Genomic DNA, 23,447 nt, shown 5'->3' with positions numbered 1-23,447 from the left:
GATTAACTGCGATTTTAGTTCCCTCTCCTTTCTTTTTCTCAGATTGCTTTTCGGAAGGAAGTCAGTTTCGTAGTTTTTATGAACAGTTTGAAAGTGCCTTTCCACATTTTGCTTCTTTGGAACAGTAATGATAGATTGACAGATTAGACAAACGCACTTCGATTGTGACATTGTGAGAGAAAAAAATCCTCTTCCAATTCCACATCCAGCCCATACCCTCCCCACAAACAACAATTTTTTTTAATTCCCTTCTTTAGTCGATATAAATTGGAAGGCTAACTAGATTTAAATAGCTGGAGTTTTGCAGTAGCTCGTGCGTTTGATCGTGTGTGCAGGATGACCAGTGTGTTAGAATAAAGGAGATCTCAAACTGGCCGCACTGTATGTCAATGAAGTGGCAAATGCCATAGGGAGGATATATGATAGGCTAACATTTAAAAAAAAAAAATTTTGAATGCAACATGATCTACCTGCACTACCTTTCTGATCTACCGGTCGATCGCGATCGACGTATTGGGCATTCCGGTGTACAGTATATCACTGTAAGTAGTTTGCACTGTTCAGACATACATGTTACCTACTATAGGTATTGGCTTTAAAAGCTTTGTTGTGAAAAACTGAGATTTGGAACTTTGTGTTATTTTGCATTTTATTTTGTAAAGATGTTATTTATTTTTACTCATTTTTTATTTTATTATGTGGAAATAGCAGAATTTGCACATTATTTTATATTTTTGTCTGTTTTATTACAACATTTCTAAAAAATAAATAATTTATTATAATCATACAGTTACTCAGTACTTGAGTAGTCTTTTCACAAAGTACTTTTTTACTCTTACTTGAGTAATTTTTTGGATGATTAGTTATGACTTCTACTTGAGTAATATTATTTTGAAGTAATGCTACTCTTACTTGAGTACAATTTTTAGCTACTCTACCCACCTCTGACGGTAGTATAGGCACCACCTTCTTGCAACATTTGTCTAAAGGAACATGAAAAAAACTGATGAATAAAGTGCCTCAATCTTTGACTTCCATTTACATTTTAGGATATAAATCATGCGAATACTATCACTAAAAGAGAAATGTTAGCCACTAAAGATTACATGAGCTAAGCAAAAAGGAAATACCTACAGCTAACCTGAATAATGTTTTTACTCATGAAATTTAGCACCTGCTATAACTAAAAAGAATTACCATTGTAAATGTCATACAAACTGAACATTTAAACAAATTTTAGGTGCAAGGAGCTAAATCTGTCACTTGTTTTAAATTAGCTTAAGCTCTACATGACTGGTTCTTTGATCGTGTGCAAAGTTATTACTTGTCAACATAGATTTTTTGGCAGTCTGCTCTGACACATATGTGTGCAGCTTGCTTTTCTTAGAAAGCCGGTTGGAGATTTTCATAATGGATATGAAAAGTAGTGCAACATTAATCCCTTGTTACCCGTATCAAATTATGGCAAAAAAGGGAAAACATAAAAAGATGCATTCCTGACTGCACAGAGTTTGCTTGCATCTATCATAATTTCTCCAAGCCAAGTGTGTCCCAGTGCAGTTTAGATTTCTATCTGGAAAATATGTGGTTTGAGAGAACATATACAATAGGAGAGCCAAGTGAGAAAAAGTAAGAAATAGGAGGAAAGATGTTGGGTGAGAGAAACAAGGAGAGCAGCACCATCAGCTGGAGTACTTCTTTAACTTGTTTATGTTTTTGGTCAAAACCTTTTACCAAAGCAATTTTTTTTTACAAATCACAGGAATATGTTAGCAGTGTGTGACTGCTAGCGGGTTAAATGGCTAGTGCATGAGAGGCTGGCATTGCATTTTACTTTGCCACATTGCTGCCTAGATGGGCTTTGGCTACACATGACCTTCTTCTGAAAGTTTAACAAATATAAGGGTGGGTGAATATTTTTGGAATTTAGTTAAATAAAACATTCAAAATCTTGTTATATTAAGGATTATATGCCTATTGGTATACTGACACAATAAAGGACAGATGCACAAATTGTCTTAATAAGGCATCGGTTCACCATGCGTGTCAGCATGCATAGCTTGCTTCTTGAATGGACCTCAGCTGAGCCTTCACAGAGTTTTGCAATTCACTTTTTTCACTTATTTTTGAATAATTAGAAATAAAAGTTTTTATATCACCTTCAAATTACATGGGGTAGTTACCTAGGCAGAAGAAAAGTATTAGAGGTGCTTGTGTCAAAGGGACATTTAAGACTAAACTTTAGAATTATTGACCAAATGTGAAGAACTGCTATCTAAGTCTGGCTTACTCCTACTAAAGATCCCTGAGTATCCTTTCGAAAACAGGGGGTTTTATGCTGATGTCCTCGCTACATTGTCCATCAATGCCTGGTCATTTAGGCCCCCAAATTATCCCCCATCTATAATTTGATATTTTTTCTCCCTTCACCACCTAGAGCTAACGTGTGGTGAGTGTATTGCTCAATAATGGCTGCCATCACATTATCCAGGTGGGTGCTACACATTGGTGTAACAACAACATTTATTTATATAACACATTTTCATACAAATAATGTAGCTCAAAGTGCTTTACATGATGAAGAAAAGAGAAATAAAAGACAAAGTAAGAATTAGAATAAGACAACACTAATTAACATAGAATTAGAGTAAGGTCCGATGGCCAGGGAGGACAGAAAAAAACAAAAAAAAAAACTCCAGACGGCTGGAGAGAAAAAATAAATTCTGCAGGGGTTCCAGGCCACGAGACCACTCAGCCCCCTCTAGGCATTCTACCTAACATAAATGATCAGTCCTCATTGTATTCTGGGTTCTCATTGATGGACTTGATGATGACGGTCATGTGGACTTCTGGCTTTTAATCCATCAATGTAGGAACATCACGGTGTAGGTTGAAGTGGTTCTCCTTTGTCTATACAAAGCCTTTTGAGTTGTGAGAAAAGTGCTATATAAATGTATTTAGTTATTAATTATTATTATAAAAACAACTTGCACAACTGTGTATGATAATTTTATCATCTGCTTTTTCTACCATAGATATGAGTATCATGTCAAATGTTTTTCACTGTATTTCCATTTGTATCTTGGCCTTCTGTGTGGCAGGTCAAATTGACAACCAGTTAGCAACAGTGGCCTCAGAGTAATGATAAATAGTTAGACCTGTTTCGTCTCTTCTGAGTCTTGAGTCCCTTTGACACAAGCACCTCTGATACTTTCTTCTGCCTAGTTAACTACCCCATGTAATTTGAAGGTGATATAAAAACTGGGGTGGGGAACACCTTTTATTTCTAATTATTCAAAAATAAGTGAAAAAAATGAATTGCAAAACTCTGTGAAGGCTCATCTGAGGTCCATTCAAGAAGCAAGCCATGCATACTGACACGCAGAGCACCACCTTTCAGGTTTATTGGCGGTAAGTGATACCCTAGGGTGAGAAGCTGGGCAATCGCTAACATTCTTGTCTCTGCTGTGATCCACAGCATCGAGAAGAAACCCATTGAGGGAAATTAACTCCACCCCAATGGTGACATTGCAATCAGCATGGAGCTCCCAAGCACGATCTGCACAATTTTTGTTAAAAGAATCTGAAGATCTCTTTTAGTTTACTCTGTTTTCATGCTGTTATATATGCCTTTGAGCGTTCTTTTGTTTGACTTTTATGTTTGGATTAACAGGAAGGACCTGGCAGGCATCCTAAAACTTTCTAGACGTGATGAGTATCTTTCCAGTTGTCCACAATGCACGTTATGCATGCTGTTAAAAAAAAAGTGTTCATAAAGCATTGTGAGGAATGAAAAATGTGCCTGGGTTAAACATGGGCATGGAGTCCCAGTGTGATGTAACTGGTCTCTTTCTGTATCGCTACAGTAGTTAAATAAAGGTGTTACATGCTATGTGTTCTATGTTTATGATAAACACAGTTACAAATCATGTTACAATGAAGTTTTATTTCCCTTATACAATACAGTAAATGTTGCCGCCAGAATTCATGCTTTTATCATTTGCAATATCTTGCATCTGTTTGTCTGTGTTTGACTTTTACTCATTTACAGTTTTGCGTTCAGTGGCATTATGCAATCGTGTAGAGAGCACTATAAAGAAATAAACTTTTGATTTGTGTTCATTTGGATTAACCTTTTATATTAAACATCATCATCAGACATTTTTAAAGCATTTCCTAAGCTTACAATCTGCACAGACCTTTATGTTCTTGTATTTTACAGAAGGCACATGATTCCTGAAGATATATCTCTTTTATTGCCTTATCCTTTGCTTATTGATTAATCCTTCCACACACACACACACCACATGATCGTCTATAGAAGAACAAAGCATTAGAGGAGGTGTAATGATACTTAGCTTGACTTATAATGCTCATTTAAATTCTTGAAACAAACAGCTGGCAAGGCAAAGAAAGGCAGAAAATAACTTCTGGTACAACAGGAGCACAGGGTCATTTTTATTTATTTCACAGCTCCTTTTTCAGTTGTGTTGAAGTGGCCTAGTTTGGAGAAAAAGCCCAAAACCTGCACGGCATGATGGAATCCAACAGGGCAGAACTGGGTTTTTTAATCCACTGTGATAGACAGAGAGTAAGGAAGTAGCTGAATTTACCTTTTTCAAGATACAATGATACAATACACTCGGCACCTCTTTTTCATTCTACCTGGGCCCAGTGAAATTTGCCTATGGGATAAAGATTGGAGTGAAGGATGCAGTTATCTGTCTGCTCCACAAGGCTTATTCTCACCTGGACAAAGCTGGCAGCACTGTGAGGATTATGATTTTTGATTTCTACAGTGCTTTCATTACCATCCACCATGTCTGTTAAGGGGTAAACGCAGAGATATGCAGGTGAAGGTGAGCCTAGGGTGTCGTGGAACAATAATGGAGCACCATAAGGAACAGTCCTGTCTACTTTTCTCTTCATTCTGTACACCTCCGACTATAAATATAATGCTATGTCACTTGCAGAAATTCTCAGATGATTCTGCACTTATGGGGTGTATTGATAAAGAGGATGACAGAATGTAGGAGTCACGTGGTTTGTTTCTTGGTGAAAAGAGAATTGTCTGCATCTTAACATCAGAAAAACAAGGAACTGCTTATTGACTTTCACCACTCCAAACTGCCTTTATGTCCAGTCACTGATCAAAGAGTCAATGTAGGGGAGGTCCACTGCTACACTACTTGGGGGTCAACATCAATGACATGTTGGACTAGTCTCAGAACACAGATGAACAATATAAGACAGGGCAGTCCAAGCTCTTTTTCCTTAGGAGACTGCACCCCTTTAATGTGAGAAGTGACACTTCACATCTGATGGCCAATGCGATTTTCTACATTGTGGTGTGTTGGGCAGCTAACATCACTTCAAGAGTGGCCCACCTAATTAACAGGCTAACTAAAAGGGCAAACACAGTTATAGGATGCATACTGGACCCCAAGAGGTAGTAGCAAAGGAGATAATTCAAACAAAACTGAGTGCTATTATAAACAATGCTACACATCCTCTCCCTGACATACAAACACTGAGGACTTACAGCCAATGTGTTATTCAGCTGAAGTGTGTCAAGAAATACTACCGGGGCTCCTTTTCTTGTAGTTTTTGTCTGGATGTTTTCATTTGAAAGGGCCTTGTCTCATGGCTTAATACGTCCATGTAAACCTGCTGTATTTGTTTTCTTTTCTTTTCCTAGTATAAGGTAAAAACATTTATAGGCCTGTGTGCACATAAATGCAAGCTAAACCTATACTGTACAGTTAAATATATTTATATCTAAATAACCACTTAAAAGATAAACCACAATGATGTACTGGTTATTAATTATGTTAGCTGCACACAGAAGGATGATAAGACTTCAAATTATTGAAAAAAAAAACAGAAATATGAATGTAAATCGCTTTAATAGTACATTGGGCTTCATTATGTCTGAGGACTTTTTACCAAAAGAAATTTTACAAAGTATGAGTTTAAAAGAATCACATTGTTTCCAGCTCTCTAGCTGACAAAATATTTTGCACATAAACGAGTCTATTTAAAAACATAAATCTAGGTGGTTGTGTAAGTTTTTATGTACATCCAACAGGAGCCGATTTTATGGTTTATCTTGATAATTAAAGTATCAAGTAAAATATGTCTGACATGAGTACTCATACTACAGAGAATAAAGGATTTATATTCTGGCATTTATCATCCTGTCAATGATTAACATCAATAACTTTTACCCAATTGCATGAAAGGAACCTGTTCTCTCAGTGCTCAATCAGATATGCTGCTGGGCTGAAGCAAATTCCTTTACCCCTTAGGTCAGGTATTTAAGACATTTTGCCAAGATTTAAGAAAATGATTAGCCAGTTACAAAGGTAAGGCACACTTTTTGCAGGTCAAAAATTCAAAACTAACGTTCTTGACTCCAGAAACATGTAATTTCCAGTCTCTAGGTGAATGCCACCTGACCTTTTAAATTGCATTAAATGTTCTGTGCTATAGCATGGAACAAACACACAAAATGTAGTTCTGATGAAAGCCATTTTGATGGATTTAAAGACTAACTCAGATCTCAAGAACTGCTCAAGTTGAAATTGTCAGAAACATTTAATATTAAATAGTTCTGAACCATAGGAGTACACACAAAGGCAAAAAGAAGCCATGAATAAGACCACCCTGTCAGAGGCAAACCCAAAAATCCAAACATTTCAAGTTGGCAATAACACCTGCTGTACCTTCATCTTGACTTTGATTATAATATTGAAATCTGAAGTAAAAAGTCACCCTGCTTCAGTGCCTCTCTCAGAAATCTCTTCTATTAATTAAGTATTTTGGAAATACGAGTTGAAGTCTACAGAAGGTACACACTTACTTGATAAAAAGGAAAAATCCATTGTCCATTATATAGATACCAAGAAAGAAAAAGCATAAATGAAGAAAAGATGCACTTAGCTCTTTTAAAAGTAGGTTTACAAACCCCATAACATCTACAAGTGTAAGTCACAAGAGATATTAAATTGTTAAAAAATAGTTAAATATTTAAATGATACTTGCATAAAGAAATTCTTCCCTAGAGTTCACTGTGTTATTCATCTTTTTCTCCGTCACTTTCTGAATATGTTAAACCCAATTGGGTGTCAAGGAGACAGAGTCTATCCCAGCAGCTTTAGGAGTGCAACAGAAACCTCTGCTGTGCAGCACACCAGTCGAACACCGGGTAAGCTTTACTATGTGAAACCAGATTAGCTTATGGGTCAGTTTTAGTTATCAAATAAACAAATACACATTTAGACAAAGCAAAACACAAAAACTGATGACAAAAATATAGCGTGATCAACTGAGTGTGCAATGAGTTTGTAATCTGGGAAGAAAATGGGAGTACTCAGAGAAGAACAGACGCAGACAACAAGAGAACATAGTAACAAAAAGTGACCGAGCTAGTGCTCTTCATGTTAAAAAGATAGATAGATAGATAGATAGATAGATAGATAGATAGATAGATAGATAGATAGATAGATAGATAGATAGATAGATAGATAGATAGATAAAACTTTATTTGTTCCAAGGGGGAAGTTGGGATTTTTGCTGAAGTTCTCTATATAAATAACTAAATACATAAATAGATAGATAAATAAAAATATAATATAAATATAATATCTTCTTCTATAATACGCTACCATGGCTGTTCGTTTGTCTGTCCAGGATTTTAAATCACTTGTAGCTCGCAAACCGTTTCACTGATTGACTTGAAATTCGGTAAATGTATACTACATGATGTCTACAATCTGCTTTTGTGGTTATGATTTTTATTACTCTTTTTATTTTTATCTTATTTTATTGTACAATCAACTCTCGGCAGCATGCAGCAGGGCGGCTGTGCGGCACATGGGTACGGGCGTCGTTCTCATTCCCTACCACCTTCGCTAATCATTCTTGAGGCAGATTGAAGACTTAAGTGAAAAATTGCCAGCTTAAGTGAAAAATTAAAGAAAATGTACTAAGTAATTGCAACACAAAAACTAACTTAATCAGTTTTAATGCAAAAAGATGCTGATGAATGAAGAGAAGCAGCGGGCCGCTAGGGTGGAGAAAAGAAGAGCTGCTCAGGAAGCAGCAAGCACATCAACCTCTGAGCAAATGAATGCTAAACGTGCAGAGAAAGAGCCTGAAAACTAGGAATGACCAAATCAAGTGTATTCACTGCACGTTATTGTGCAGTACGCCATTACTGGTATATATATAAACACATACACACACATATATGTACTATGGTCTGAACACACACCAGAATGACTACAAAGCAAGAAAATTAAAAAGAAAGAAAAATTTCTGATCTGGCTGTCACGGTCCCAGTGAGACCTTATGCAGAAATATTGGTGTTGATATAAAGGACCCCCAGTGACGTCTCTTTGACACACTTCTGCTGAATAATTAGTTGGCTGAAAGTCCTCAGTGTTGGTGTGTCAGAGTGAGGATGTGCAGCATTGATCATAATGGCACTCAGTTTGGTTCTAACTCTCTGCTTCACTATGACCTCTAGGGAGTCCAGAGTGCATCCTATAACTGAGCCTGCCCAACAAGCCAGTCCTGCTCATTGGTTTGGTGGGCATCTTTTGAAATGATGTCACCATCCAAGCATACCACAGTTTAGAAAATCGCACTGACCATCACAGAGTTATAGAAGATGTGAATGATGTCACTTCCCCCATTAAAAGAACGCAGTCTCCTAAGGAAAAAGACCCAGATCTCTCCTTTCCTACGCCATTATTCTGTTTTCTGAGACCAGTCCAAATTGTCATTAATGTGGACCCCCACATACTTGTAGGATGTATAAGGATGTGCTTTTTCTAAAATAAATTCTAGTTTTACTGTATTATCACTTCTTTCTGTGTTATCATATCTTTCTTTGACTATTTAGCACACTGAACTGGCTACCTTTACTTATTTCCATATACAGTATTATTGATACATCGTATTTGTTTTTTACAAGCCTAAATTCGACTACATTCTGTTTAAAATTGTGTTAAAGATAAAGATTTTTTACAGTATGTATAAAAACATGATTTAGTTTATTAATATTAGCTAAAATGATTATAGTGGGCTATATTCATTTTGTACATGTAAGCCTTTGTTATAAAAAACCTTGCTGTTCTATTTTTCTGTTCACAAAAAGGCAGCTGCTGTGTGTTCAATTTACAGTTAAAATTGGCTTGATCCTGCTTCTAAAAAAAATCAAATATTCAGCCCTTCTTTTCTTAGAAAAATACACAGCAGATGGAAAATGTAACACTGCATTTCATTCTCAAGCAATTTGTCAAATAAAGTGTGCATGATGCACTGCAGCTATCCATAACAGCGATCAACAGCATACTGTAGCAGTCATACAGGTCTGTATTGAATGGTGAAAACATCGCTCTCGACTCCATTTATGAAATTCACATTTAAAGCCATACACAGCTTTTCTGATATAAAACAAGATAAGGTCTCTACATTTGTAAAAAAAAATTATATTATACAAGTCATTTCTATACAGAAGCTTCAAAAATAAATGAACTTGACCATCCAAGACTAACGTTTTAACTTTCAGCATTGTTTGACTGATGGTAATAAAGCCATATAGGATCAAGATTACCGCTTCTAGTCATTGGGCAACATCGTGAAACCAAAAACATGTTAAGAGATAATACTTATAAAACATATTTTTTCATAGTACTATCTGCAGCTTTTTCCATTAAGCTAATTACATTATTTAGTAGTAAATGTGCTTCAGAGATGTATTTAAGGCTAAAATGGAGTAAGAACATGAAGACCATCACTGCCAAATGGAAGAGTACTGGATCATTGAAATGAATCTCTGTGTTTTAGTGGATGGAGTGTGCAAAAGTGAGTAGGAAAATTGTGAGCAGTCAACCGAATTATATTGACAATCTTGCAGAAACCTTCACAACAAACACCTGGAAACACCTGCTTGAAACAGCTGATGATCAGCGTAGGACCAAGATATGCGGACACCCTGAGCAAGCACATCATTTACAGGGAGAAACAAATTTGTTATTGAACATTTATATAATCTAGGTGGATAAATATATTATAACACACATATTGTCACACATATTTCCTTGGGAGAAAACATGGCTTATCTAATGAAAACAGTTAAAATTTGAGTTTCCTCCCACAATCCAAAGGCTTATCTAAATTGGCCCTAGTGTGTGCTTGGTGTGTGGGTGTGTTTGTGTGTGTCCTGCGGTGGGTTGGCACCCTGCCCTGGATTGGTTCCTGCCTTGTGCCCTGTGTTGGCTGGGATCCAGCAGACCCCCGTGACCCTGTATTCCCGGGTTAGAAAATGGATGGATGGATCTAATGATAATTCCACCCTTAATGCTTCTCCTCCTCTCTCCCCTACTGATCAGACGACAGGCAGCATCAGTGACGTCATTTCCGGGTTACAGTTCCCTGGCCCCGCACCTTACGATCTGATTTCTTCTTAAGGGGTTCCTCCACCATTTTGAGTTAGTCTATCTGTTGACTGCAGTCTGAAAGGACATCTTGCTATTTTTCAACTTTTGTTATTTTTCCAACAATTATACTTGGTTCACCTGTACTGAGCCCCAACTCTTCAACTTTTTCCTGTGTTTTTTTAATATATTTTCAACATCTCTCATGTGAGAACTACTGAATGGATTTAGATAGGGTTTTTTTCTATAATTTGTTTGAACCGGATGATCCAGTTGATTTTGTAACTTCTTGCATTGTGCTATGTATCATAGTTCACTTAAGGTACCGGTTTATTTGCGTGAATCCGAGATACATATAGCGGGCTGAAGGGGGGGGGGCGGTGAGGCCCTCCTCACTCATGGCAAGCCTCGTGGCTTGTAAATTACCTCCGCTTAACCAGCAAACGAGAGAACTACTTCACAGATCTAGATGGGGTTTTGCAACTTTTCTCATCACACTAAGAATCATAGTTCACTTGGAGGAGTGATATATTTGCGCTAATCTGTGACAAAGGCTGCAGGCCAAGGCGAGGGGGAAGCGTAACGTCAGGAGTGGGCAGCCAGGTAGGGCCCTCCCCACTGTCCTTTTTCTTTAATACACAGGTGGAGCCGCAGGGCAGGGATAGGATATATATCAATATTCCTTTACTCAAAATATGGGCTTTTCCACATGCACAAATCGTAACATTCTAATTTATATTGAATAGTCTTTCATTTCAAAGCTTTTCCAGATCTCAGAAGTGAACCTCTATAGTGTTATTCAAGTATTAAAGATATGAGCAACTTTGACGGAAAGCCTTGTCTTTAGCATTTTTGCAATTATTCTCCTTAACTTCACATTACCAAACTGTTTTAAGGTTTCTAAAATGCACTATTTTGATTAATAGCTGAAAAGACTTTTTTTCTGATGTGGTTGATCACAAGTTTGTTCCAATGAACATATGCTGCCATCTCAATCTTAAACCACTTAGTCAAATTCAGGGTTGCAGATGCTTGAAACCTATTTTGGCAGCACTGTAGTCATTCACATGCAGGCCATTTGGAATTGACAATTAACCTCATCTTCAAATAAATATAAACTCCAGATAAAAAACAATTTAATTAGCCACTAGAAATTCATCCCTTACTGGATACATGCGTAGCATTTGCTGCTGCAACACCGCTCCACTGTTAATAACTATATGGTATAAATTCACAACAACCACTTGTTTCTTCAATAACATTCTCCTGTTATATTAAATTAAATATAAGAGAAGCATACCAAATAGAAATGCACATGTAAAGTGTACAATTCAGAAAAGCTATCAGTTGGAAATCAGTTTAGGTCAATCAGATCTACTCTAAGTATTTTTGCTTACTTTTCTAGAAAATCCTCATCATAATCAATGCAGTTTTTATAATTGTGAAAATCTCATTGCATTCTGGTTATCCCCAATGTCTGATTTTTGTTATAAAATTGCACTGTACTTCTTTCTAAGAATTAAGAATATAACTCAAAGTAGCACCATTAAATGTTTTGTGCCAAAAAATGACAAAGGTCACACAATGGAATCAGCAAGGCATCAAACATGCTTATGGATTCTTCTGATGTATACACACATGGACTCTTTTGTTTTTTCCACTATTTTTTCGCTACTGTCCCTGGTTACAGCTGTTCTTTAAATCTAACTGAATATCTCAGACAATTTTAATCAGTGGAAATACTATAACAACTGGTCTCCTGTTGAAATGTGATACAGCAATCTTGAATAAATAAATCACCTTCATATATACGCACAAATTGTAATTTTAGTGACATTTGTTCTTCTTGGATAGAATCTAACGTATGATCGACAATAATAGAAAATATTTTGCTTTTTTGGCTCATTCTAAAATACTCATATAATCATGAACAGTACAGCAGTATTTTAGTAATCATTTCATTTTAGATTATCTTACTCCAATAACATTCACAAGTATGTTTTAAAATAACAAATAGCATTTTGCGTGTTTATAAATGCAACAGGCATCCTAGGCTTAAAATGACAAAGAATAATGATCCTGTCCTAATCAACAATCAGTTACAGATTCTGGAGATCAAGTATCTGACCTAGCTTAAGTTAAATCTTGTTCAAATTTATTTTAGCTTTTGTTCCAAAATTGGAATGTGAATCAAAATCTGTACAAGACGTTTTACAGATTAATTGAGTAATTCACTATAACCACACAAGCACAGTTAATGTTTACATTACTATTTCCTACTTTCCCGTACTTCCTTTTGCAATCTGGTGAACCATAGAAATTCTTAGGAGGCATATTAAAGATGAGTCACAGGTAAAAATAAAACAAAAAGAGCAAAATTTTCTGACAAAATCAGAATTCACTTCTATTGGCCACGTGCACTAATATGTACTTGGAATTTGTCTTGATAGTATAGGTGTAACATGCAAGGACAGAACAGAATACAAAAGATAGATAGAAAATGATCAAATATGATGCAGCACACAAGAATAATACAATAAACAAAGAGATAAAGGAGGATTAAAATGTCCAGGCAGTCTTGTAGCAGGAGCGCATAAATACTGAGTAGAATCAAAGACCTGATTAGTCAGAATAACAGAGCATTGGAAAAAACAAAATTAGGTGATGTTTTGTAGACAAATACAAAAGAATGAGTTGTGATATAAAAGTAACCTTCATGTGGCTATTTTATTTCCCAAAAATACTCAACAGAAATGGAGAGGTAGCGGCAAGGAGCATTAAGTTATTTCCACTTAGGTGAGTGGTCTGCTTCACCAGGAATTGAACTGACTTACAACTGCTTGTAATGAATGAGTAGGTGGCATCATATGGAAATTAGGTTAGCACGTAGCATATTTCTGATTCGTTTATTGATGTTTTAGCCTTCCTTTTTATTTGGCTTTGCTAGTGAAGGTAAAAATAATAATTATAAGATCCAAGGAGGGTCGCAGACTATGATAAACAACAACAACAAACTTATCACACATACTGTATATTGCTGTATTAACAGCTTTAAAACAACTACTGTGTACTAGGATCTGTAGTGGAAGTCCATCCATCCATTGTCTAACCCACTGAATCCGAACACAGGGGTCTGCTGGAGCCAATCCCAGCCAACAAGGCAGGAACCAATCCTGGGTAGGGTGCCAACCCACCGCAGGACACACACACAAACACACCAAGCCCAATTTAGAATCACCAATCCACCATGTCTTTGGACTGTGGGAGGAAACCGGAGCAAACCCACACAGACACGGGGAGAACATACAAACTCCACACAGGGAGGACCCAGGAAGCGAACCCAGGTCTCCTAACTGCGAGGCAGCAGCGCTTCCACTGCGCCACCGTGTCGCCCATTGTAGTGGAAGTGGTACTCTTAAAACAAAAGTGTGATGTACTGGTTAACAATCTGCACTTCAAACCTTGAGGCTGTGGCGTCAAACCCCACTACTGTGACTGTGAGCAACTCTCTTCTCTGCCTGTGCTCCAATTGGGAAAAACAAAAGAAAGCGTTGTATTTTTATTACTTGGCTGACACCTTTATCAAAGGTGACTTAGAACATTTGAGATACAACTGGTTATATCTTTTTTATTCTTCTAATTGTACAACTGCCCTTAAAGATATTTGCTAACATTTATATGGTGTCAGTAGTGGGATGTGAATCTACATCCTCAGTGTTTGATGTTAAAAGCCTTAACCGCTGCACCACGTAACCACTAAGTCTGTCTGGAATCAGGGTCGGATTACCCATAAGGCGAACTTAGTCCATGGCCTAGGGTGCAGCAGTTGGGGGTTCAGTTTTTTTGCGTATATACAGAAAAAATAACAACCAAATATTTACAAATTTTAAAAAAGGCCATGTAAAATGCTGTTTTTTTAAATTTACATCCATATTCATTAAATAAATTAAGCGGTACATTTATGCTGTCTTGCTCAGTCACAGGCAAAAAGCATTTGCTATTTCTCTCTCACATACTCAGCATAAACCACGTGTTAAAGAAGAATACCAGATTTGGCGTTACAGTAGTGATTTCAAGTGATTCGTTAAGCTCATATCGCTTGACTTCTACATATCTACTGATAGTAGGTACATAAAATATATCGTTACTACTTTTATATACTGTTTAGTTTACCCAGGTCCCTTAGCCTGAAAGCCGTAAGCTGAAAAAGTTGACAGGGGTGGTCGCCAAATTATAAGGGGGGGGGCTGAGATTTTTATTACAAAACATGCCCTTGAACTTCTTTCTTTAAAGCAGATTTAACAAGATATGTAGACTTCAATGAAACAATTGAAGCCTTTTCATGGACAAAAGTGCGAAGGATGAAATTCTAGTAGGTATTTAAGACGACTTCAAGAAATTCGATGGAAAGTTTTTTTTGTAGGTGTTAATGTTATGCAATTTCATAAGTAGTGTAGTTTTGAATTAAAAATATAATGTGGTTCAAAGATTATAAAGATTGTATTAAGTGCATATATGTTTCAAAAGTAAACTATTACATATTAAATTTAAAATTATAAATCAACTTTTTTTGGGTACACAGAATTATGTACTTTGGCCTAGGATGTAGAAATTTGTAAATCCGGCCCTGCCTGAAATATAACCTATTGTATGTCAAATGTTGCAAAATGTGTCAGCCAAGTAAGTTAATAATTCTAACAATAAAAAAAACCAAATGATGTAGTTCAGTGCTGTGTCAACTATATGAAACGGGCAAACTCCAGACTGAAGATACGGCTGTCTTCATCTGCATTTGACACACAGTTTTTAATCTGATTTTAATCAATGCTATTCAACTTGCACCCACCATTTACATTTGCTCTTTTGATCTTCTGTCCTGCTTGATTATATTGTCTTTATTTTATAACAAATATATCCATCGCATTGGTTTATTTGGTCCTGTATCATTAATTGCTCTTTCTATTAAAAACAACAGAAGGCTGAATGAAAACAAAGGGGCCAACATTGTTTTGGAAACCGTAAGTTCAAGAAGTGGATGGGTGATTCATTTGAGAGTTTGTTATATCAACTTATTTTACTAATTTATTTGTTCAGCTGAGGTGATTTCCAGTGATGTTGACTTTTGTTATATGTTATCATCATTATGGGTTCAAAATTCTCAATGTGCCCAGACATGCACATATTTATGCACTCATTTTTATTTTTGGCCATTCTGACTGTGATGTCTGCTGTGCATTATGGCAGTCTACAGTCGGGTTTAAAGCTATCAGGATGAGAATTAGAGATCAATGTTCTCAATGACTTTATCACTGCTTCGTGAAGAATGCTGCCCAAAATGCAATTGGTTATGCATCTTTGGAAAATGTTAAAGAGTGAAATTAGAAGGAGTTGTAAGCCCAGTGCAGCAGCATACTGTACCAGATATTTATTGTGATATTGGATATGAACTTTTCTATTTACATGTAAGGAGACTTTCATGGCACTGTAAGGTGGCAGTGATAATTACTTCTTTTTATATGTTACATTCATTTAATATACTGTGCATTACTGATAGGTGTCATTTCAAACTGTTTGGCTCGTCATACTGAAATGAAAGTCTGTGTTCACCTTCTTTAGTTGTCTTCTAATGTAACCCATTACCTTATTTGCTTTGTTAAATGCCTTGTGCTGATTTCATTTATAAAAGTATTGTATTAAAATAAAACTAACTGATTGAGTGACATACCATCATTCCATTCAATTCAAGAAATTATACAATAAGACAAAACATTAATAACAGTGTACTACAATCAACAGGACAGATGCTGTGGAGTAAGCTTACTTGGAAAAGGATGAAAATTCCAGTTAATAAATCACTGAGCCAAGAGCCAAGTGTGGAGGATTTCAAAGAAAAGACAAGCCCATGCTATGCCGTTTTATACACAGTAAAATTGAATGTAGTTGCAGTACTTTGCAAGAACAGATTGTATTAAAAATTTGGCACAAAACCAAACATAACTTTTGATGTGTATTAATTTATTTATGTCTGCTGTTTAATGTCTCTATTAACAAACACAGCGGCCAGTTTTCTGAGGATCATATTTTTTCATCCATTACACACCTTTGCAATTATTTTCAAAACTATTGCCTATTATGATTAATGCCAAAAAATGTGATTTAGAAAATTTGAAGTATGGTAGGTAATGTTACAGATTTCATTTTAAACTGTATTTGTATAACAAATATTTAATATAAAAATTGTTTATGTAGTGAATTCTTGCAACTAACATTTACACTAAATTCTTAAAATATACATGAGCAGGCTACTGGCATTTGGCCATATACATTGCTCCTGTAAACTCATTTCGATTGCAAAATAATTATTCTTTCCATTTTCTTTAAGGGTGCTTTGACCATACCTAGAATATTACATGTGTTATTCTCTTTTGATTTAAATGCTGTTTCCTAAATTGTTACAGTGAATGGTTTTTATTTTTCTGATTGTCTGATATTTCTGATATTTACTTGCAGCACGCATTAACAAAATAAATTTGACTTGGTGAGATGATACAGATTATCCTGATATACAGTATATATATTGTGGCGATTGGCTGGGGTTGGTACCCACCCGGGACACCCAGGAGGACCAGAGGAAGGCTTACGCCTCCTCCAGACCACAAGGGGGCGACCACCCTGGTGGCTTTGAGGACCATGGGAACAGAGATTAGAAGCTAAACCCTATAGAGGCCCATGGTCACCACCAGGGGGCGCCCCAATGCCTGGGGAGCCCTGGCCCTCAGCACTTCTGGGTGTGGGCACTTGGGAGTGCTGGCGGAAGCTAATCGAGAGGCACCTGGAGCACGTCCTGGTGTGTATAAAAGGGACCGCCTCTCTCCATTCGATGGCTTGAGTCGGGAGCTGAGAAAGACAGAGCTCGGGAGGAGAGGAAAGGAGGTGGCCTGAAGAAGAAAAGGGCATTGTGTGAGGCCTGGACTTTGGGGGAGTTTTGGGGTTGTGTGTGCACTTTATTTGTAAATATTGTAAATAAACATGTGTTGGGTGAGCTAACGATGTCTGCCTGTCTGTGTCCGGGCCAGTTTCCACAACATATATTATAATTTACAAACATATTTTTGCTTATTTCTTAACAAGTTAAGTATATTTCTTTGTTTCTTTGTAGTCAAAGGCATCTTCTATTTAACACTGATGTTAAACGTAATTTTTTAGGAATAAACATAATCTAAAAGGTTACACCCTAAAAGACCATGGGAATGGTTCAATATTAAATGTATTATTATTATTATGAATAAGATATCACCCAAATAGAAATAAAAAAATAAAAAATATTATATTTTATTACATAAATGCAAACTGCATATCTTAATTATTTACACCAAGGTTCAATATATAATGTATTACTATTATTACACAAAAGATATCAGCCAAATAGAAATAAAATAGATGTATGCACACAGTGCATGAAAACTGTGTACCCTTTTTATTTACACAAGAGCTTTAATTCATAAAGCTAATTGATAAAGTCCATTGAGGCATTCTTTGTGTGATTTTTGGGTTATATAAAATAGATTGTTGCTGCTTTTTCACTTTTAATGATAATTCAACCAATAATTCAACCAATAATATATAAATTACAAACAAATTTGAACTTAAAATTACAACTTTTAGGATTAAAGGCGGCAAGTGACGCAGTGGTAGTGATGCTACCTCGCAGTAAAAAGGCCTGGGTTAGCCTCCCTGGTCCTCCCTGCATGGAGTTTGCATGTTCTCCCCGTGTCTGCGTGGGTTTCCTCCCACAGTCCGAAGACATGCATGTTAGGTGCACTGGTGATCCTAAATTGTCCCTAGTGTGTGTGTTTGTGTGTGTGCCCTGCGATGGGCTGGCACCCTGCCTAGGGTTTGTTCCTGCCTTGTGCCCTGTGTTGGCTGGGGTTGGCTCCAGCAGACCCCTGTGACCCTGTGTTCGTGTTCAACAGGTTGGAAAATGGACGGATGGATGGACAATGACTGAAATGACTGACTGATTTTTAGGAATAATAAACATTCTGTATCAACGGATAATATCAATGATTAAGTGCAGGGACGAGTGGCCTGGATGTGATAGAAAGAAATCACCCTTGTATGTGATATGTGACAAACGCTTACTGGTCAGCTTCAGGTCAAGTGTATACCGGACAGTAGTCCGTCCGGTTGCACTGTATGGAGCTGAATGCTGGCCAGCCACCAAGAGCACTCAGTGTCGCCTCCATGCTATGGAGATGCACATGCTCCATGAGATTCTCCTAGACCGATACCACAGTGATACAATTTGCAGAGGTTGCACCAATTGTGAAGAAAATGCAACAAAGGCGATTTCAGTAGTATGGACACATCCTATGGACAGCCCCGGGAACCGTTGCTGACATCGCCTATCACTTCACAGTTGATGGCCAACACCAATGAGGATGGCCAACTACACCCAAGCCTGCTCTTGATCACACGGAATTGCATACTGCAATCCAAAAAGAGGATCCTGCACCCACAAGACAACGCTAAGAAGAAGAAGAAGAAAGAAAAAACAAAAATAAATAAAAGCATTCAACCTCTTAGCCAAAATAAGCTGCCAGAGGCAGGAGGGTCATTGAAGAGAGGAAAGGCTGATCATGAATTACATGTAGAGATCAAACTCACCGTCAATCAGATACTCATTATTGAAACAGTTGTCATGCAGAAGTAGTCTAATATGTCAATGCAGAAAGATTATTACCGTATATACTCACGTATAAGTTGGGTCTTTAAACGTAAAAAAACGATCATAAAATCAGACCCCGACTTATACGCCCATTCAAAAATGCGACACTTACATTTTTTTTTTACATCTTCTTGCCTCCTCTAATCTCGCATCAGTTTTTCAGACACATTGAATTTTGTTGCAGCAGCGCAGTTACCAATTTCTTTCGCTACTTCAACGACGTTTAATTAAAAACCAGCTTCATATTTTCTTCTGATCGAACGCTCTATCGTAGATAAGGGATGCTCTTACAATAAAGGTGTATGGGGGTGTGAGATACAAAAAACATAAATCAGAACAAATGTTGCTTTGGAATAGTTTGGTATTACTGTGTGGTCATGTAGGCAAAATAGAGAGAGAGAGGTTAGGAGCATGTACTGATATAGTGCATTGCCACACCCACATAGATGAAAAAGCCAGTGTGCGCCGTGGGTGTTAGCATACAATAATCTCTTGGACCAATAGCGTGAGTTTTCTGCATTCGATTTATATGACCGACATTATAAAATGCCAGAAATTATTCTGGAAAAGGTGTTGGCAAAGCAAGCATGGGACTTTTATACTATGATCTAAATGTGTCAAAGACACATGACAAAGACGTTTCACCATTTAGGTGGATTTCAGGTGTTGGGGTGCAGTGGTGCCAGAGCAATCAGAAAGTGATATGTCTTGGTGACCACAGGATTTGGAAATCCGAGCTCATGTAATATGAACGTTGCATTGTGAAAATCACTTTATCTTTTGGTGGTAAGATAAACATGGACAGCACAGTGGTACAGTAGTAGAGCTGCAAGTAGACCAGAATTTGTGTCCCCTATGGCCCATGCATGGAGTCTGCATATTCCTCTTTTGTCTGAATGGGATTCCTCCAGGTGCTCTGGGTTTCTCCCACAGTCCAAAGAAATGCAAGTTGGGTGAATTGGCATCGGTAAATTGGCCAGTATGTGTGTGTATGTATGTGTGACTGCGAGTGTGTTCGTCCTGTGATGAGCTGGTGTAGATTAGTGGTATAGGCTCCAGCTGCCCAATGACTATGCCCAGAATAAGTGGGATAGATGGTATAGTAAACACTGCTTATTTATTTAGATAGATAGATAGATTTATTTTTTGTTCTTTACTGCACCTTATACAATTTCTTTCACATACCCCTTGTGGTCATAGTGCAGGGTCAGCCATTATACAGCATCCCTGGAGCAATTGCAGGTTAAGGGCCTTGCTCAAGGGCCCAGCAGAGTAGGAGCTCTTTTGGCAGTGATGGGGATTTGAACCAGCAACCTTCAGGATACCAGCGCAGATCCTTAGCCTCAGAGCCACCACTCCGCCCTAATTACCATATCACCTGAACAAAAATCAACTAAAACTCTGCTATATAATACTATGGCAGAGCAGTTTATAGGACCACCTCATGACTCCGAAACCATGGGCTACTGTTTGCGTTTGGCTTGCATGCTCTATCCATGTTGTCAGGGGCTCATATTGCACAGTTACTGTATGTATGTTAGTTTAATTTGTTACTTGATGTCCAGTAACAGGGCCTTTATCAAGGATAAAGATGGATGGATGATAACTCACAATCAAATAAGCCTGTGTTACTTTTATTGTTATTTTTTTAAACATCTGACCTCTTGTACAAATTTTGAGACATTTTAGGTATTTTCTGTTGTTGCAGTGATGGATATGCCTACATTTTGTTTGCATTCAGTGCATGACACTTCAGATATTGAACAAAAATGTGTAGATAAGTGACAAGAGACAAAAGTCAAAGAATGCTAATCTTTTTGTCACAGGAAAGTTTTAGCGCAGTGATTGTGAATTTTTAATGTGAGTCTGCCAAGCTCACAAATAGATGACCTGATACTTGACTGATGTTAATCAACCCATAATAGTGAGAAGGGATGTGCTCTCTTACATCAGTGAACAACAATACATGAAACAGCGAGCTAGACTGGCAGGCCCACCCCCACAAGAGCAGTCTTCCCGTGCTGACTCACCTTGACAGCTTCTCTCGTCCGTTAAAAGCTTGTAGCCCTTCTGACAGCTACATTCAAAACTGCCAACGGTGTTCCTGCAGAAGTGATCACAACTGCCATTGTTTACGAGACACTCGTCAATATCTGTCAAAAGAAATGAGATATTGATTTGACAAGCAGAAGAATTAAAAATACAGATAACTCTCAACAAAACAACAAAAAAATCACTTGCGCTGTAAAATTGATTCATGCATTTATTTTGTACAAATTGTTAAAAATTCTGCATGTTGTGCAGTCCTTGAAATACAAATTATGCCATAATGATAGATGGGCTTCTGCAGCTTGCTTAAGTTATGAGTGAGAAATAAAAATGTTCAGTGAAGAATACCTTGAAATAAATCCTATTGTTCCCTTCATGAATCAATAAACTTAAGTGTTATGTGTGTTTAATTTTTAACTAAAAGACTTATTGACAATACCCTGCTTTTTCCACATGGGGGTCATAGGGATCAGGACCCTATTTCAGCAACATAGGTGTAAGGTAAGAAACCACCTTACATAGGACAACAGGACATTGCTGGGCTTTTGCATGTATGTACATTTTTAATTATGGTATTTTTTTTATATTGTTCAGGCTTTCTACACACATAGACTATACATACATTTGAAATACTATATATACATTAAATTATATTTCAGATATATCTGTACTTCTATTCTTTGTACCATAATTTAACCTTCATAAGGTGCATATTCTTTACTCTTCAAAGTTTGTGTTCCTTGATTATCTACTTACGCTGAAATGACATAACATCCAGTTTCTTTGCTCTTCACAGTTGAGGTGCAATAACTACTGTACATACTCTTTGATACTCCATCAGTATACTTTGCATGGTTTAATTTAGTTGTAGTCTACATAAACATTGTCACTAAATACTGTGCATAGATAGATAAAACTATATTTGTCCTCAAGGGGAAATTTGTCTTTATACAGAAGTTCTTTAGATAGATAGATAGATAGATAGATAGATAGATAGATAGATAGATAGATAGATAGATAGATAGATAGATAGATAGATAGATAGATAGATAGATAGATAGATAGATAGATATACACACACACTTTGGTTTGAAAAAGGAACAAAATTAAAAAAAAAACAAATTGCGGTCACATTCACAGCAAGGCATTATGCAGGCATATTGCTGTTGGTATGAAAGAGCCCCCGGTAACATTTTTTTACACACTTCTGCAGAATAATTTGTTGTCTGAAAGTCCTCAGCAAGTGTGTCAGAAAGAGGATGTGCAGCATTGTTCATAATATCACTCAGTTTTGTTGTAATTCTCTTGATACTAAGACCTACAGGGGGTACAGAGTGTATCCTATAACTAAATCTGCCATTTTAATTAGCTTTCTGATTTGGTGGGCCTCTCTTGAAGTGATGTTGCCAGCAGAGCAAACCACAGCATTGAACACTGCAGTGGCCATCAGAGAGTTGTAGAAGATGTGTGGGATATCCCTTTTCCACTTTAAAAGGAAAAGAATCTGCTCTGCCCTTTCTTTAAAGTTCCTTTGTATGACTAGAGCAGTCCAACCTGTCATTGATGTGGATCCCCAAGTACTTGTAGAAGTGAACAACCTATGCATACACTCCTTGAATTGTGACTGGACATAGAGGCTCTTTGGTACGGTGAAAGTCAATAACCAGTTCCTTGGTTTTGCTGATGCTAAGATGCAGCACCAAGAAACAAAGTTCTCCATCTGGCTCCTACACTCTGTCTCATCCCCTTTATTAATACACCCCATAAGTACAGAAACACCAGAGAATTTCTGCCAGTGACATCACTTGGTGGACTGTTCCTTGTGGTGCTCCAGTGTTGATCACCTCCATATTAGAAACACAGTCCTTGAGTCTCACAAACTGCTGTCTGCTTCACAGGTAGTCCATTATCCAGGACACCATAGGCTCATCCACCTGCATATCTCTGAGTTTACGCCTTAACAGGGATGGTTGGATGGTACTGAAGGCACTGGGGAAATAAAAAAATAATCCTTACAGTGCAGTGGGTCCAGGTGGTTGACCAGCTTCTCAAAGATCTTTGTGATGTGAGACGTAAGAGCCTCTGATCTGTAATCATTAGGTGAAGAGGCGCCAGCCTTCTTTGGAACAGGAACAATGAAGAATGTTTTCTACAGCAGTGGTACTTTCTGGACCCTTAAGGACAGACTGAACAGGTGTCGGGGGCACCAAAAGGTTGTTCAGCAC

General features: G+C 37.3%; 1 protein-coding gene across 2 annotated transcripts in view; it reads right to left on the bottom strand.

The window, feature by feature from the left end:
* The window catches only part of scube1 (signal peptide, CUB domain, EGF-like 1), a 542,580-nt gene that overhangs the window by 140,354 nt on the left and 378,779 nt on the right, over nucleotides 1–23,447 (bottom strand). For both annotated transcript variants that reach the window (XM_039761828.1, XM_039761830.1), the window contains one exon: nucleotides 21,204–21,326. In XM_039761828.1, the coding sequence (XP_039617762.1) occupies nucleotides 21,204–21,326 (123 nt within the window). The remainder of the gene's footprint in view (nucleotides 1–21,203; nucleotides 21,327–23,447) is intronic.

This window comes from Polypterus senegalus, chromosome 8 (assembly GCF_016835505.1).
Source record: "Polypterus senegalus isolate Bchr_013 chromosome 8, ASM1683550v1, whole genome shotgun sequence".
NCBI classification, from domain to species: Eukaryota; Metazoa; Chordata; class Cladistia; order Polypteriformes; family Polypteridae; genus Polypterus; species Polypterus senegalus.
Note: the sequence above shows the minus strand (reverse complement) of the source record. Positions and strands in the feature narration are given on the sequence as shown.